The 15216-nt window shown below is 54.7% G+C and overlaps 2 protein-coding genes across 2 annotated transcripts; one reads left to right on the top strand and one right to left on the bottom strand.

Annotated features, from left to right (window-relative positions):
- The first annotated feature begins 5557 nt into the window (after window positions 1-5557).
- Window positions 5558-9292, top strand: ASIC3 (acid sensing ion channel subunit 3). The gene is made up of 11 exons (XM_049862471.1): window positions 5558-6322; window positions 6943-7093; window positions 7303-7430; window positions 7595-7796; window positions 7891-7947; window positions 8018-8165; window positions 8419-8510; window positions 8596-8675; window positions 8761-8832; window positions 9039-9097; window positions 9214-9292. Exons 1-11 carry the CDS (start codon window positions 5789-5791, stop codon window positions 9290-9292), a joined length of 1602 nt encoding a protein of 533 aa, XP_049718428.1. The 5' UTR covers window positions 5558-5788.
- A 1008-nt stretch (window positions 9293-10300) lies between these two features.
- CDK5 (cyclin dependent kinase 5) lies at window positions 10301-14496 on the bottom strand. Its single transcript, XM_049862473.1, has 12 exons — window positions 14333-14496; window positions 13552-13640; window positions 13398-13465; window positions 13199-13259; window positions 13047-13103; window positions 12258-12353; window positions 12059-12133; window positions 11789-11885; window positions 11537-11606; window positions 11006-11066; window positions 10837-10917; window positions 10301-10732 (listed from the first exon to the last, which is right to left on the bottom strand). Exons 1-12 carry the CDS (start codon window positions 14367-14369, stop codon window positions 10646-10648), a joined length of 879 nt encoding a protein of 292 aa, XP_049718430.1. The 5' UTR covers window positions 14370-14496; the 3' UTR covers window positions 10301-10645.
- Window positions 14497-15216: the final 720 nt, after the last annotated feature.

The raw sequence follows: 15216 nt of genomic DNA, 5'->3' as shown, positions 1-15216 counted from the left end.
CTGTCCTCTGGGAGGTCCTTTCTAGGTTGGCTCCCCAGACCCCGAGTTGGGCAGCAGCCCTTCCGTTCTGAATCTGCCTGGCCCTCTTGTTGCTGCCCCAGGTCCCCTGCACCTTGGATGGACAAGACAGCCTTGTCCCACTTCAGGCCACGTGGCACTAACCTTGCAGACTCTAAGTCTGCTTTCTGGAGGTCTCTGCCCCAGCCACTGGGAGTCCTCCCTCAGCCCCAACCCATCATCTTTTCTGGGTCATCTGAGGTATCTTCAGTCAAATGATGTGTTGGCTGTACCCTCTCAAGGCCAGTTTTTTCACACTGCTAGGCACTGTGGGCCAGGCGTCTTTCTAGCAGCCTGTCACTAGCCTTCCCAAGCTTGTACAAGGACACAGCATCTCCTCCTTTAGAAAAGCCCATGCAAAACAGGCAGGCTCCTACATTACTGATAGGAATGCAAGATGGTGTCACACCTATGGAGGGGAATTTTGTGATACCTATCAAATTATCAGAGCAATGGCCTCTTGACAGCAATTCTGTTTCTAGGAGTTTATCTCACAGATACACCTGCATGTATTATCTTCCTGGGGCTGCTATAAAGCACCACAAACTGAGTGATAAAGACAGAAATTTATTGTCTCACAGTTGTGGAGGCTAGAGGTCCAAATCAGTACTGGCCTGGGTTGATTCCTTCCGAGGCTTTGAGGGAGAGTTCCTTCCGTGCCGTCCTCCTAACTTCTGGTAGCTCCCAGTGTCTTTGGCTCACAACTGAAGTGTCACGTGAAGTGCTTCCTCTGTTTCTCTGCATGTCTTCTCCTTCTTATAAGGACACCTGTCATGTAGGAATAGAACCCACCCTACTGCAGTATGACCTCATGTTAACCTAACTGATGTCATCAAAGATCCTATTTCCAAACAAGGTCATGTTCACAGATACCAGGGGTTATAACTTCAACATACCTTTTGGGGGGACACAATTCAAGCCATAACAGTACCCTCTGGCCCTCCCGAAACTTGTGTTCTTAGGTGAAAAATACATTCACCCCATCCCAGCATCTCCAAAAGCCTTAACCCACTGCAGTATTAACCCTAAATCTAAAATCTAATCTAAATAATCTAAATCAGGTATGGGTGAGACTCTAGGTTTGGTCCATCCTGGGGCAAAATTCCTCTTCATCTGTGGACCTGTGAAACACAGAATACACTTTATCTGTTTCCAAAATACAGTGGTGGTACAGGTATGGGCAGATGCGTCAATTCCAAAAGGGAAACACTGGAGCAGGGGTGGAGGGGAGTGTCTATGGGTCTCAAGCAAGTCCAAAACTCAGCAGGGCAAATTTCATTAGATTGAAAATAATCCTCTGACCTCTGGCCCTACCTGGATGGAGGCCCCACCCCCCAAAGTTCTGGGCAGTGGCCCAACCTCCTGGAATCGAGGAGGTGGTTGCCCTGCTCCCCAGACCCATACAGGCAGCTCTGCTGGCCTTTGAACTGCTCTCAGGATGGAGCCTCCTTTCCTTTTCCTGGAGGACAAGAGATGTTCACAGCCAAGCAGCTCCATCAGCCTGCTTTCTGCCTGTAGAACTCCAAGAACTGGACAGCTTTCCTTCATTTTGTTACCAATCGCCAATCTGATACAAAGGGTCCTTGTCTTTTCCCGAGTAGGAATACATGCAAAAGACAAACTATCTTCAGCAAGCTTTATTTTGCTTGAATCAAGCAAAAGGAGTCAGTGGGTGACTAAGCCTCTCCAAAAGACTGGCTTGAAAAGGGAAGCAAGGCTAGGGCTTATATGGGTTCAGTGGAGACAACAGACTAATAAATATTTAGTGGGCTTCTTTCAAGGGGTGCGTACTTCTCAGAATGGCAATGCATGTTATTTAGGTTGTGGGCGCATCTGGAATCCAAGATGGAACCCGCTGATATCAAGACAGAGTCCTCTCAGCAGCCCTTGGCATCACTTATTATGGGATATAGTGCAAGCACACTGATCTTTGGCACTACATTGCCATCTTCAGAGGGCTAAGGGAGGTTAAACTGTGGTTACACTTTGTTCCGTGCATGCAGGAGCCTGTAAAGGGGGAAGGGACTAGAAAAACACTAAGAAGGAGATAGTAATTCACGGGCTGTTTCAACCTTATCTCATGTTGACAGGGTGTGGTTCCTGTTTACCCAACTTCTAGATGGTAATCTTTTAACAGCTCTTTTGTTCTGCCAGCACGGTTAACCCCATCTGTCTCAGTTTCATCCTATCTCTGTTCCCTTCAGCCTAAGCTGATAATGTTTCTGCTGAGATGATTGATTGGATCCATATATCACACACCTAATCTCATTAGCAAATTGTCCGGCTACACTATCACTTTCTCTCCAGACCACGTTTTCTCAACTTTTAAAAATACAGCTAGGCTGAGAGTTCTCCAAATTCTCAAATTCTGGTTCCTTTCTGCACAGTTCATTTCTGAACATCTCTCTTTCCACTCACATTTTACTATAAGGAGCAAGAAGAAACCAGGTTGTGCCTTCAACATTGTGCTTAGAAATCTCCCCAGCTAAATACATAAGTTCATCACTTACAAGTTCTATTGCCACAAAACTTTTAAACATAATTCACCCAAATTCTTTGCCAATTTATAGCAAGGATCACCTTTCCTCCAGTGTCCAATAACATGTTCATCATTTCCTTTTAAGGCCTCAACAGAAGCATATTGAACGCCCACATTTCCAGCAACATGAGGCTAGGAACTTTCTCTATAGCTCTCCTCACTTTTTTCTGAGCCCTCACCAGAATCACCTTTAATGTCCACAGTTCTATGAACAGTTTTTTCAAGGCAATCTAGACTTTTACAATCAAGTGCCTCAAAACTCTTCCAGCCTCTCCCCATTATCCAAGTCCAAAGTCACTTCCATATTTTTAGGTATTTGTTAAAGCAGTACCCCACTTCCCAGTACCAAGAAATTGTATTAGTTTCTTAGGGCTACCATTACAAAATACTACAAACTACATGACTTATAAGAACAGATATTTATTGTTGCATAATTCTGCAGTCTAGAAGTCCAAAGCAGGCTATCAACCATATGGGTTCCTTCTCAAGCTTTGAGGGAGAATCTGTTCCATGATTCTCTTCCAGCTTTTTGCAGCTCCATGCATTACTTGGCCTGCAGCTTCAGCATCACACAGTACCCTTCTTCTGTCTCTGTTTATCTTTTCCCCTTTTATAAGGACATCACGTATAGGATTAGGACCCAACCTACTCCAGTATGACCTCATATCAACTGACAGTATCTTCAAAGACTCTATTTCCAAACAAGGTCATATTCACAAGTACCAGAGGTTAGGATTTCAACGCGTCTTTTTGGAGGACACAATTCAATCCATAACACTGCACAAGCATGTAAAGACACCTGTGCAATGGTACTGATCACAGCATTGCTTGCAGTACAAAGACTAGAAACCCTCAGTGTTTATCAATAGGAGAAGTGGTTAAATAACTATGATACATCCACATGACAGAATGGTGTCTTACAGCTCTCTAGAGAAACATAACCAGTGAGATAGACAGATACGGATTGATTTACTTCAGGGATTGGCTCACAAAATCTTGGGGCTGGCAAGTCCAAAATCCATTGTTCAGGCAGTGGGCTGGAGACTCCTCCTGCCTTGTGTCCCAAGATCATAGGTCAGGTGATGGAAGACTGCAGAGTCAAGACAGAGAAAGAGAGAGTTCTCCTAAGTATTTATTTATAGTCTGGGGGCAGTCCACACCCTAATGAAACCCCCCTTTCAACTGATCGATTACTTGATTACATTAGATTAAATTATGAAAGATGATTACATTGTGAAACAGGAACTAGTCTAGTGTTTGCACAAACCACTGGGAATCATAGCCTAGCCAAGTTGACATATGAAATTAACTATCACAAATAGTATGCAACTATTAAAAAAAAAAAATGTTCTTCAGGTACTGATGTCACAAGGTATCCAGAATATACCATTAAGTGAAAAGAGTAAGACGTCAAATAGTGTGGCTAGGTGTACAGTGTGCCACCCTTTGGGGTAAGGAAGAGCTCCAATGTTGACAATGACTACTGGGCTATGGACTTTTCACCCTGGGCTGCCCCTTTCTTCAAGGATGCTGAAGAAAGTTGGGACAGGAGCTCTGAATGAAAGGGTCAATTAGGAGGGGCAAGCCCAGACTGTAAGGGCTGTGATGGAGAAATTGGTGGATGCTCCAAGCTAGGGTGGAATCAGGATGGTGGTGGAGTGTGGGGACAAGGCCGAGGTGGTGGGTGAGGGGCTGCATCCACTGACTGACCAGGCACTGAGGGAGTCCTAAGATGCTGGAATCACAAAAGTAAGGAATTCAGCAGAGGGCCTCCCTAGGCCCAGAGGGAGCTAGCCAGACCAGGCAGGAACTGGCCCTGCCAAGGCTCAGATGGCATTCTTGGCCCATCCAAGGGGCTCAGCACACCTGAACCAGAAGGAAATCGGAGGTCCCTGGGCTCCCAGAGCTTCTCTCTTTTAAAGTTAGTTTTACTTATTTTTTGAACCTCTAATATGTTCACATGATTCAAAAGTCAAAACAATATAAAAAGGCAAATAGAAGTCTCACACCCACCCTTGCCCTGTCTTCCCGGGTCCCCACAGAGTAACTTTCATTTCCTGTTTCCTTCCCACATGTTCTAATGCAATACAAGCAAATCTGAGTATATATTCTTATTTTTTCTGCCCTTTCTGAGCCCAAGAAGTAACACATTGTATACACTATTCCATGTCTTACTCTTTGGGCAAAGGCAGCTTCAGTTAGTAGGTGCCCACGTGACCTGGGAGAGGCAGGTCAGCTCCCCCACACCCACCATGGTAGTTAAGAACACCTCCCCGACAGGTAGGCCTGAGCAGGGGAGGTGGGGTCTGACTCCTCAGGGAGAGAGGGTCACTCAGGAAACGGGCTGTGGATACAGGAGCTGGAAGAGGCCCTGCCTCCTCAAGGCATTCTAGGACCTGGTGGGCACAGAAAGAGGAGACCACTTTGCAGCTTGGTCAGGAGCCAGCCCCACCCTTGTGAAAGAACAAATGATCCTGGGTGAGGCGAGTGGGAAGGAGGGAGAGAAAGGAGAACAAAGGGGCTGGTCCTCAGGGGCTACCACTGGGAGCCTAGAGAGCCTGAAGGTGCCCCCAGCCCCAACTTACCTCTGGGCTCACTTCAAGCCCTCACCACTGCTGCAGTTTCCTCCTGGTGCCTCTGGTCTCTGACAGCATGGGCCCCTCCCCACTGCACTAATGGCTCAGCCTGGAGCCCCAGGGACCTTCTCCTCCAGACTGTTCTCCCAGCCCCCTGACCCCCCTCACTGCTGAAACTCAATCCTCTGCGGCAGCTCCAGCAGCACTGCCTTCGCAGAGCAGCCCCTGCTTGCCACGGTTGGCTGTGCTGCGGAGTCCTGATCCCATGCTGAGCCCCGCAAAGCCACAGCCAGCTCCTAGGGGAAGCCCAGCCAGACCGGCAAGAGCAGCCCCTGCTTGCCACGGTTGGCTGTGCTGGGAAGCCCCAATCCTGTGCTGAGTCCGGCGAAGCCACAGCCTGCTCCTGGGGAAGCCCATCCGGACCTTGTACACCATATCAGGCCAGTGCCTCCCGCCTCTCAGTCTTGGCTACTCTCCTCTGACCCTCTCCTCCCCTTGCCTGACCTGCAGTGACCCCTGCCTGGCCACCTGAGTCCTGCCTGAGCCCTCTTGGCCCTGGGACAGACCCCACCTCACTTTTTCCAGTTCTCTGGGTCTTACTCCCCAGGCCACAGTCATGAAGCCCACCTCAGGGCCAGCGGTGGCCCCATGGCCTGCCTCAGACATCCGAGTGTTCGCCAGCCGCTGCACACTGCATGGCCTGGGCCACGTCTTTGGCCCAGGGGGCCTAACCCTACGCCGGGGACTGTGGGCTGCAGCCGTGCTCCTGTCGCTGGCCACCTTCCTCTACCAGGTGGCTGAGAGGGTGCGCTACTATGGGGAGTTCCACCATGAGACGGCTCTGGATGAGCGGGAGAGCCACCAGCTCACCTTCCCTGCAGTCACCCTGTGCAACGTCAACCCACTGCGCCGCTCGCGCCTCACACCCAACGACCTGCACTGGGCCGGGCCAGCGCTGCTGGGCCTGGACCCTGCTGAGCATGCCGCCTTCCTGCGTGCCCTTGGCCAGCCCCCCGCCCCGCCTGGCTTCATGCCTAGCCCCACCTTCGACATGGCACAGCTCTACGCTCGGGCTGGTCACTCCCTGGATGAGATGCTGCTGGATTGCCGCTACCGTGGCCAGCCCTGTGGGCCAGAGAATTTCACTGTGGTGAGCTGGCAGCCCTGCTTGGGTGCTTCCTAAAATCAGAACCTAAACACGCTCTGCCCAGGGATCCCTTCCCTTCTGGCTAAGCCAAGTTCTCCCTACCCTCCCAATGCCTTTCTCTTCAGCTCTGGAAGCTGTCCTCCTTGGGACCCTTCCTATCACCCAGCAGACTGTAGGGTACAAGGCCATGTGTCCCATCATCAGGCACTGGTCCAGGCTGACTCTGGGCCCAAGCTCTGGCCTGTGAAGACCCTGCTCCTGGGGAGGGCTCTCTAGAGGACCTGTTCTGGGAAAATCCCCTCTCTCTGCCAGGGGCAGAAAGGACAACTAGGACCCACTTTCCTTTAGTCCAAACCCCAGCCAACCAACCACTTGCCCTGCAGGCTGTGCCCTGGGTTGTGTGGGAGCCTAGAGGTGGAGGAGGGGCTAGGGTGATGGGAGTCCATGAGGGTCCAACTTCATATGCCTTTATGAGGATGAGGCTAGGGGAATTGAAATGTAGGCTTCAATGTTCAAAGAGGAGACCAAAGAAAGAACAGGGACGGGAAAGGCTCCCAGTCCATGGGTTTGCATGGGTGTCACATCCCCTGGTGCAACCTGGCCAACTGTGTGCCCACCAGCAGATCTTCACCCGCATGGGTCAGTGCTACACCTTTAATTCTGGCGCCGGCGGGGCTGAGCTTCTCACCACTTTCAAGGGAGGGGCGGGCAACGGGCTGGAGGTCATGCTGGACGTGCAGCAGGATGAGTATCTGCCCGTGTGGAGGGACACGGGTAGGGGCATATGTGTGAGGGGTTGAGGGTGGGGTGACACACGGTGGGGGGGGGCTCTGGGAAGGAAATGAGGGAGAAGGTGCCCAGGAAGGGCGCCCAAAGCATGTTCCTTCCCTGTGAGCAGGAGGCAGGAGTGGTCTGCACAGTTCTGGGGAGAGGGGGTGGCTTGCCTGTTGGGGCCTTGGGCCTTATGGGTGCCCTCCCCGCAGAGGAGACCCCATTTGAGGTGGGGATACGAGTGCAGATCCACACCCAGGAAGAGCCCCCCATCATTGACCAGTTGGGCTTCGGGGCCGCCCCCGGCTACCAGACCTTTGTGTCCTGCCAGAAGCAGCAAGTATCCTCACCTGTCTCTGCAGCCCCTCCCAAGGATCCATCCCAACCCTCTATCCCCCTTCAGCTCCACACCCCAGAGGCCTCCATCCCACAGGAGACCTCTCATAGTTTTACCTGGGTGCCCCAACTTCTTCCAGGCCCTTCCTTAACCCTGTCCCTCCACAGCTGATCTATCTGCCACCACCCTGGGGTGACTGCAGCTCCCTGTCTCCAGACCCCGTCTTAGAGCTGGAGCCTTCTGGTCCCCTAGGTTCCCCCAACCCTAGCCCAGGCCCCAGCCCTCCTTATAGCCTAATGGGTTGTCGCCTGGCCTGTGAGACCCGCTACGTGGCTCGGAAGTGCGGCTGTCGAATGATGCATATGCCTGGTAAGGTCCTGAGGCAGGGTCCTTGCCCCTGGTGGGCCAGGGAGCCCTTGGGCAGCTCCTGAAGCTCTGTCTCCTCTCCTGCCCTCCTACTCAGGCAGCGCGCCAGTGTGCAGCCCCCAGCTATACAAGGACTGTGCAGAGCCGACCCTGGGTAAGGGCACCCCTCCCCCGCCTCCCCGTCCCACCCTGCGCGGGCCTGACCTGGCACGTCTCGCCGCCAGACGCCATGCTGCGGAAAGATGCGTGCGCTTGCCCCAACCCGTGCGCCACCACGCGCTACGCCAAGGAGCTCTCCATGGTGCGGATCCCGAGCCGCGCCGCCGCCCGCTATCTGGCCCGAAAGCACAACCGCAGCGAGGCGTACATCGAGTGAGCAAGGGCGCGACAGGGGCTGGCAGGCTGAAGCGCTGTGCGCAGCCCGGGCTCTCACCGGTCTCCACACTCAGAACCGGCTTTGGGATTTTGTGCAAGATGCCCACCCTTGTGTCTTTTGAAAACTGGGGTAACGCCCCCGTCCCAGGGTCCTCAAAGGAGGCTGAGGCTCAAGAACCCGCATCTGCCTCCTCCCAGCAGCTGGCCCAGCAGGTGGTCGGTGAGCATTCCTGGCCTTCCTTTCCTCTAGGGAGAACATGCTGGTGCTGGACATCTTCTTCGAGGCCCTCAATTATGAGCTGGTGGAGCAGAAAAAGGCCTATGAGGTGTCAGATCTTCTTGGTGTGTGCACATGCAGGCTGCCAGCTGGGTCTGGATAGGTGTGGGCACCAGGTGCCCTAAGAGGACCACCGCCCTGTCTCCACAGGTGACATTGGGGGCCAGATGGGGCTGTTCATCGGGGCCAGCCTGCTCACCATCCTTGAGATCTTGGACTACCTCTTCGAGGTGGGCCAGGGCCCCAGTGGGGGGCAGGGGGCACACTAGACCCCAGAGGAGTGCAATGGCCACTTCCCCTCCCGCTTGCTACCAGGTGTTCCAAGACAGGGTCCTGGGATATTTCTGGAACCGCAGGCACTCCCAGAGGCATTCCAGCACCAATCTGGTAGCAACCCCTTCCCCTCCCACTTACCCCCACCCCCATGCTGCTCCCAATGCAGGGCTCAGGCCCTCCCTTGCCCCCTTTCCTGACAGCCTAGAATCATCCCTCTCCAGCTGAGATGCTATCTTGCTGGGGTGGGGGGTTGCCATGACCTTGGCTGGTGGCTGGGAGTACGCCCTCCTGCCTCTGACTCTCTCCTCCTCCCACAGCTGCAGGAAGGGCTGGGAGGTCCTCGAACCCATGTTTCCCACCTCAGCCTGGGCCCCAGGTAACATAAAATGGCCCCTGAGGTCAAGGGAGGAGGGGCAGGCCTGGTCCAGGGGGGCAAGGGTGGGAGCAGAACAGCAGCGTGAAGGCCTGCCCCACTGGTCTGTCTCTCACCAGGCCTCCCACCCCTCCCTGTGCTGTCACCAAGACCATCTCTGACTCCCACCGCACCTGCTACCTGGTCACGCGGCTCTAGACTGGTGTGTCTGTTCTCAGGGCCCTGACACGCCCAGCTTGCACATGTGCTTGCCATCTTTACCCCAAATAAAGTGCTAATAGCCTCATCTCAGTGTTGCTCTGGCGGGACAGACTCATCAGGCCAAAGCCAGCCCTGCTCGGCCAGCCAGCCCCAGCCTGTCATGGCGTCTGGAAAGGGGCAGTGGGTCGCAGTTAAACACTGCAGATTTCTCTGGGAGAGGAAACACAGTAATAGGGTATCAGCCACTGGCCCCTCAGTGTGACTGCATTTGTCAGACTAACATCTGAAATAGAACAGAGGACAGGCATCCCTGAAGTCAAGGCACAGGTAGGAAAGACATAGGGTCAAGCAGGCTGGGCAGTCTCATCGAATAGACTGGGCGATAAGGCTATAGCTGGGAAAAGGCTCAGAAAGAAGTAGGCAGGAGGCAGGAAAGAGAGAGGGGCTGTTCCAATTCCAAGGACAGGAGCTGTCGTCCTGCCTTGGAAGATCATGACCCTTCTCACGTGGAGGACCAAGAGGCAGCAGCCATCTCTCCACAGGCAGAGCCCATGCTTCCCCAACTACCCCACTTGGGTAGAAAGGCTGCAGCTGGAGACAAGTGGGGCTGCCCGTGGGGCAGGAGTGCAGCCCAATGCCCTCCCTTCCCTCTCCTGCCAGGACACACCCGTGCCCTGCTCCTTTTCTCCATCCCAGGTGTTGGAAAACCGGCAAATAAGGGAGCAAAGGCGGGGAGGCCCTGACCTAACCACAGAGGCTGCAGGCCTGGGTATGGATGGGGACGCAGATGGGAGGGTCATGAGGGTATTTTTGGAATATGGAGATCAGAAAGAAAAGCACAGCCTCCTCCTTCCCATTCTGGTGGAAGCCCATCCTCACTCTCGGACACCGGCTGCAGGGCCCCTCAGGAAGGCTCAGGCCCTGCTGGTGGAGGGAGGAGGGTGCACGTATAAGTGCAGACACACGCGTGTGGGGCCAGCCCAGCCCCAGACACGATGGGTTCTGCCAACAGCAGTCTCCAGCCCTGTCTCAGACCACTTAGAGGAGAGGAGCCAGGAATGTGGTTGGGTTGTTTGTGAGCTGGGAGCAGAGTTGGGGAGATCCCCCCAGCTAAGCCTACTTCCCCTTCAAAGCCACTCAACCACCATATCAGCCAGACTGTGGGAAAGGAGCCAATTTATGAAATTAAATAAAGTCCATGAAGGGAGTGAAGAATCCAGGCAGGGTGCCTCCACCCCTGCTAGGCCCAGCACAGCTGGAGCCCTAGCGCATCGTGAACCCCTGTCTCCCTCCCCTCCCCGAGGGGCTTAAGTAGGCCAGGCCCCAGCCTGACACCAGGGGTCCTGGAGCCTAGGGTGGACAGAAGTCAGAGAAGTAGGGATGCTGCAGGGCCTCTTCTGCTGAGATGCGCTGGACAGGGTTACACTTGAGGAGGTTCTGAAGAGAGGGAAGGATGACAGGGTGTCAGTTCCCAGAGCCCGCCTATTCCAGCCCTCCAGTAAGTGCTCTGACCCATCCTACCCCTGGCTCCCACCTCTCACCTGCAACAGGTCCCTCCCTGTGGCGTTGAGCTTTGGCACGACGTTCACCAGGGATGTGGTGGCAGGGTACATTGGGTAGGGCTGTGGAGGGCCAGGGAGAGTCAAGCCCAGGGGCCTGCGGCCTGAAGGGGACTGGAGGCTGCCATCCCTCTCCCCAGTGCTATCACACCTTATAGTCTGGCAGCTTGGTCATGGCGGGCCACTGCTCCTCAGTGGGCGTCCCCAGCAGTGTGTCCATGTGGTCAAGGATCACACAGCTAGACAGGGCTGTCTGCCTCTTCAGGGGCAGCGGGAGTGACCCCTCCTCCCTGGGAGGGCTCCTAACACGCTCCCTTGCTCTGCCCCTCACATTCGGCCCCCCTGCACAAAGTTTACACTGGGCCAGGCACTTCACAAATGTTGGCTGATTTACCCATATCCTGAAATTGTACCCTTCTCCTACTCCCATGAAAACCTGTTGCCCCGTTGGACCCCCGCCCTCAGGATTCAGCTCTCATCTGGAAGCATGTCCTCTTGGCTTCTTCCTGCAGGTGCCTCCCAGTCTCCTGCTGCCTGGGTATGTCTGCACTACCTGCTCCCCACCCTCACACATGGGAGAAGCCAGCACCAGCATCCTGGCCCTGCCCCTCAGCCCCTGTGCTCTGAGCCCCTGGGCTGAGTCCACTTGCAGAGGCTCAAAGAGAAGGCACCGGCAGGATATCTGAAGATCCTCTTCAGCTGGTCGTCTACATCATTGCCAGGGAAGAGGGGCCGCCCAGCATTGGCCAGCTCTGGGGAATGGGGCAGCAGGAGGACAGGTGACACATGAAGAAGCCCTCACTCTACCGGCACCCTCTGCACCTTCCTCCCCAGCCCCAAGCCTCCCATTCCCTTCCCCAGAAGGGACCCTCCAGACCTTATTTGTCAACCTAAATTGGAGAGAAAGTGTCTCTGCAGACCCCCAGCATGTCACCTGCAAAGATGCAGCCGGCTGACCACATGTCGATGGACGTGGAGTACAGCTTGGCCCCAAAGAGGACATCCGGTGGGCGGTACCACAGCGTGACCACCTGGAGAAGACCCCACCCACGGGGACCCCCCCCCACTTAGAGGGCTGGGGAGGTAGCTTGAGGAAGAGGTGGCTCAGAGAGGAGAGAAAAGCCATTTTTGGGTCCTGGCATAGGGGCTGAGAGGTGCTCACTGGGAATCCCCTCCCTCACCCCACCCCATTGCTGCAGCTCACCTCAGCTGAGTAACAGCGAACGGGAATCCCAAAGGCTCGAGCCAAACCAAAGTCAGCCAATTTCAGCTCCCCATTCTGAGGGGAGATGGGAAGAGGACACAAAGAAGAGTTTTTGGATAGTCTCAGGACAGGCTCCCTCCCTTTAGCCCAGCACCCTGCCCCTTGGCTCCAGCCTCCCGCCTTCTCCCTTGAGAAGTACCCTATTTATGAGCAGGTTCTGGGGCTTCAGGTCCCTGTGCAGCACATTGCGGCTGTGACAGAATCCCAGGCCTTTTAGCAACTGGAAAAGGAATGACTGGGGAGGAGAGTCACATCCTGGTAGGAAACTCTGTCCAACAATGGACCACGTGCCCCTCCCCAGGACACCTCTGATTTGCCTCTAGTCTACCCTACACTTCCTTGCCACACTCACTCACCTACTCGCAACATCATTCATTCATCAGTGAGGGCCTAGTTTGTACCATGCTGGATATTAGGTGCACAACAGCGAAACAAGCTGGCCTTGGTCGCCACCTTTATGTAACTTACAGCCAAGTGGACCTTCCCACTTCCCATCGCATGGACCTCTCCCCTATCTGGCTCACCCGAACACACACATTCTAACCATCAATAGCTATTGGACTCTATGATTCAGCACTTGGTTTCCCTGGAACCAGGGAGAGGGCAATTGGTCTCGGGCCTAGAACAGTGCCTGGCACACAGCAAAGCATTCAATAAATACTTGTTGGCTCAATCAATGTATCTCTTTGAATCTTGGTTTTCTCAGCTCTCAAGTGTAAATAATAAAGTGCTACTGTGTGGATCCAGTAAAGCTATATGAAAATGCTGGCTGAGTCTGGAGGCTTGAAAGGGCAGGAACGGGGTTCTCCTCTTTTACACCCTAGAGAGTCCCTGCTTAGGGCCCAGAATTGGTAATCAAAGAGCACTGACACTGAATATTGACTCCAGCCCCAGTGTTAATGAGTGCCAAGGACTCCAAGCCCCTCACCTTCACAATTTCAGGGTCTAGATCACCATTGCAGCTATCGAAATACTTTTTCAGGTCCTAAAAAAAGGATGGGGTTGGGAACGGGACAGAATCTCAGCCTCAGTCTGTGCCCTTATACCCCCCCAACTCCTGTCCCCCAATCCCCACTTGACCTGGTCACAGAACTCAAAAACCAAAGTCAGCTTCTTGTCACTATGCAGGACATCATGGAGCCTGGGGAGAAGGAAGGGCTCAGCTAGGCAGATGTCCCAGGTTAGGCCTCATACCCCTGCGTCAGCCCAACCCAACTCTGAAACTCCAGCCTCTCCATTGACGGCACAGGAAAGAGAAAGACACTGGCTGTTTACACACCTGACAATGTTCTTGTGCTTCAGCTCTTTGAGCAGGCAGATTTCCCGAAGGGCAGAACTCGGCACTCCCTACACATGGGAGGGAGCCAGGACAGGAGTCAGATCCCACCCAGCCTAAGTCCCCACCCTCCCTGGTCCTGGTGCTCCAGTCCTACCTCATCATCGTCATCCAGCCTCACCCGTTTCAGAGCCACGATCTCATGAGTCTCCCGGTTTTTGGCCTTGAACACTGTTCCATAGGTACCTAGGAGAAGGAGATCAGGTGTGCGAGAACGGATGGGGCACCCTTCTCCACCCTAAGAAATCCCTCCCAGGAGGGGAGGCAGCATCTGATTGTGTTATTTCTGAAGCCCAGAGGAGTGAGGGAAGGGGCTGGGGGTTTAGGCTGAAGGCTGGGTGTGGAAGAGGTTTGTGAGTGAGGATGTGAGAAGTGGGGAGGTGCAGAAAAGGCGACTGCCAAGGCTCAAGGGTTTCTGCAGGAGGGAAAGTCTATGACTGCAATGGTAAGGCTGTTACAAAGGCAGTACTTTCCTAGGGTCTGGAAACGGTGAGGACGGGTCTGCAAGAGGAAAGAGGGTCTTCAGAAGTATTGAGGTTGGGGGATGGAGGTGTGCAGTGAGAGCTGAGTTTGGGGTTGGGGTGAGGTTCTGAAGTCGTGCTAAGGCTAGGGATGCCAAATGCAGGAAGTGCTGAGGCTGGGAGGTCGGGTCTGGGGAGTGCTCAGGTTGGGAACGGGGGTCTGCAGGAAATGCTGACGTTGAGAGGATTACTGTCTGCACGGCGTGTTGTGGTCAGGGGGCCAGGGCTGCAGCGAGCGCTGAGGTCTGTCTGGGTCGAGTCTAGGGGTATTGCTGACGGTAGAGAAGCCAGGGCTGCAGGGAATGCAGAGGGGTCTGCAGAAGAATATCTTGCAGGAACATCTCGTGGTCCCATTACCTTCCCCAATCTTCTCCAGTTTCTCGTATTTCTGCATCGCAGCGGCCGCGGGGACCCCTGCGGGCCCTCGCCTGTAAGACTCTCGCCCCGGCGTTGCAACGGAGGCGGCACCCCAGCCTCCGGGCCTGCCTCGCCCGCCTGCCTCCGCATGGGCTTCTGGGGCTTGTAGTCCTACGACGATCAGATCCCCCTGTAAAGCTCGGGCCCGAGGAACCAAGAAGACTACAGCCCCCAGCAGGCTGCACAGAGGCTTTCTGCAGCGCTCGACTCCCGGGACTCGGTCGAACCGCGGGGAAAATCTCGGACTTCAAGTCCCAGAAAGCATCGCGTATCCGCTTTCCGGGCGTCCCGCCGCATCACCGCGGTCCCAGGCTGCCCCGCTGTTATTTTTTTGTGGTTACAGCCCCTTTTGGAAAGTGCCACTCTGCGGCTGCACGTTCCAGAATGCGGCGGGGATGGGGGTGGCCACCTCCGTCTCGGCTTTGGAGCTCGGCCTAGATCCGGGACCCAAGGGGCTTGGCCCTGGCCGGCTGAAGAGGCAGGTGGTATTTGGTTCCCAACAACCGCCTGGCGATCTCAGCACAGTGTCCACTCTTCCCCGGCCCCTGGTGGTCCCAGGATGATCTGCGGGGCGGCTCAGAGTGATGTCTTGCTGATGATGACTTCACAGGGACCAGCTGATTGCTGGGCTGGGAAAGAGTGCCAGGTGTGCCCACTTTAGACTGGAGTTGAGCAGAGGGAAGAACGATTTAACATTCGCCAGAGACCCCTCTCTTCTCTGGGTCTTGTTTATCTGAGCCCACCCGACTCCAGCCGCTGCATGCTGACGTCCGGGGGAGCCAGGACCCCTGGAGTTAGGCTTCGAGCGGCGGACAAGGGCCGGC

Source organism: Elephas maximus, chromosome 20 (assembly GCF_024166365.1).
Source record: "Elephas maximus indicus isolate mEleMax1 chromosome 20, mEleMax1 primary haplotype, whole genome shotgun sequence".
Taxonomy (NCBI): Eukaryota; Metazoa; Chordata; class Mammalia; order Proboscidea; family Elephantidae; genus Elephas; species Elephas maximus.
Note: the sequence above shows the minus strand (reverse complement) of the source record. Positions and strands in the feature narration are given on the sequence as shown.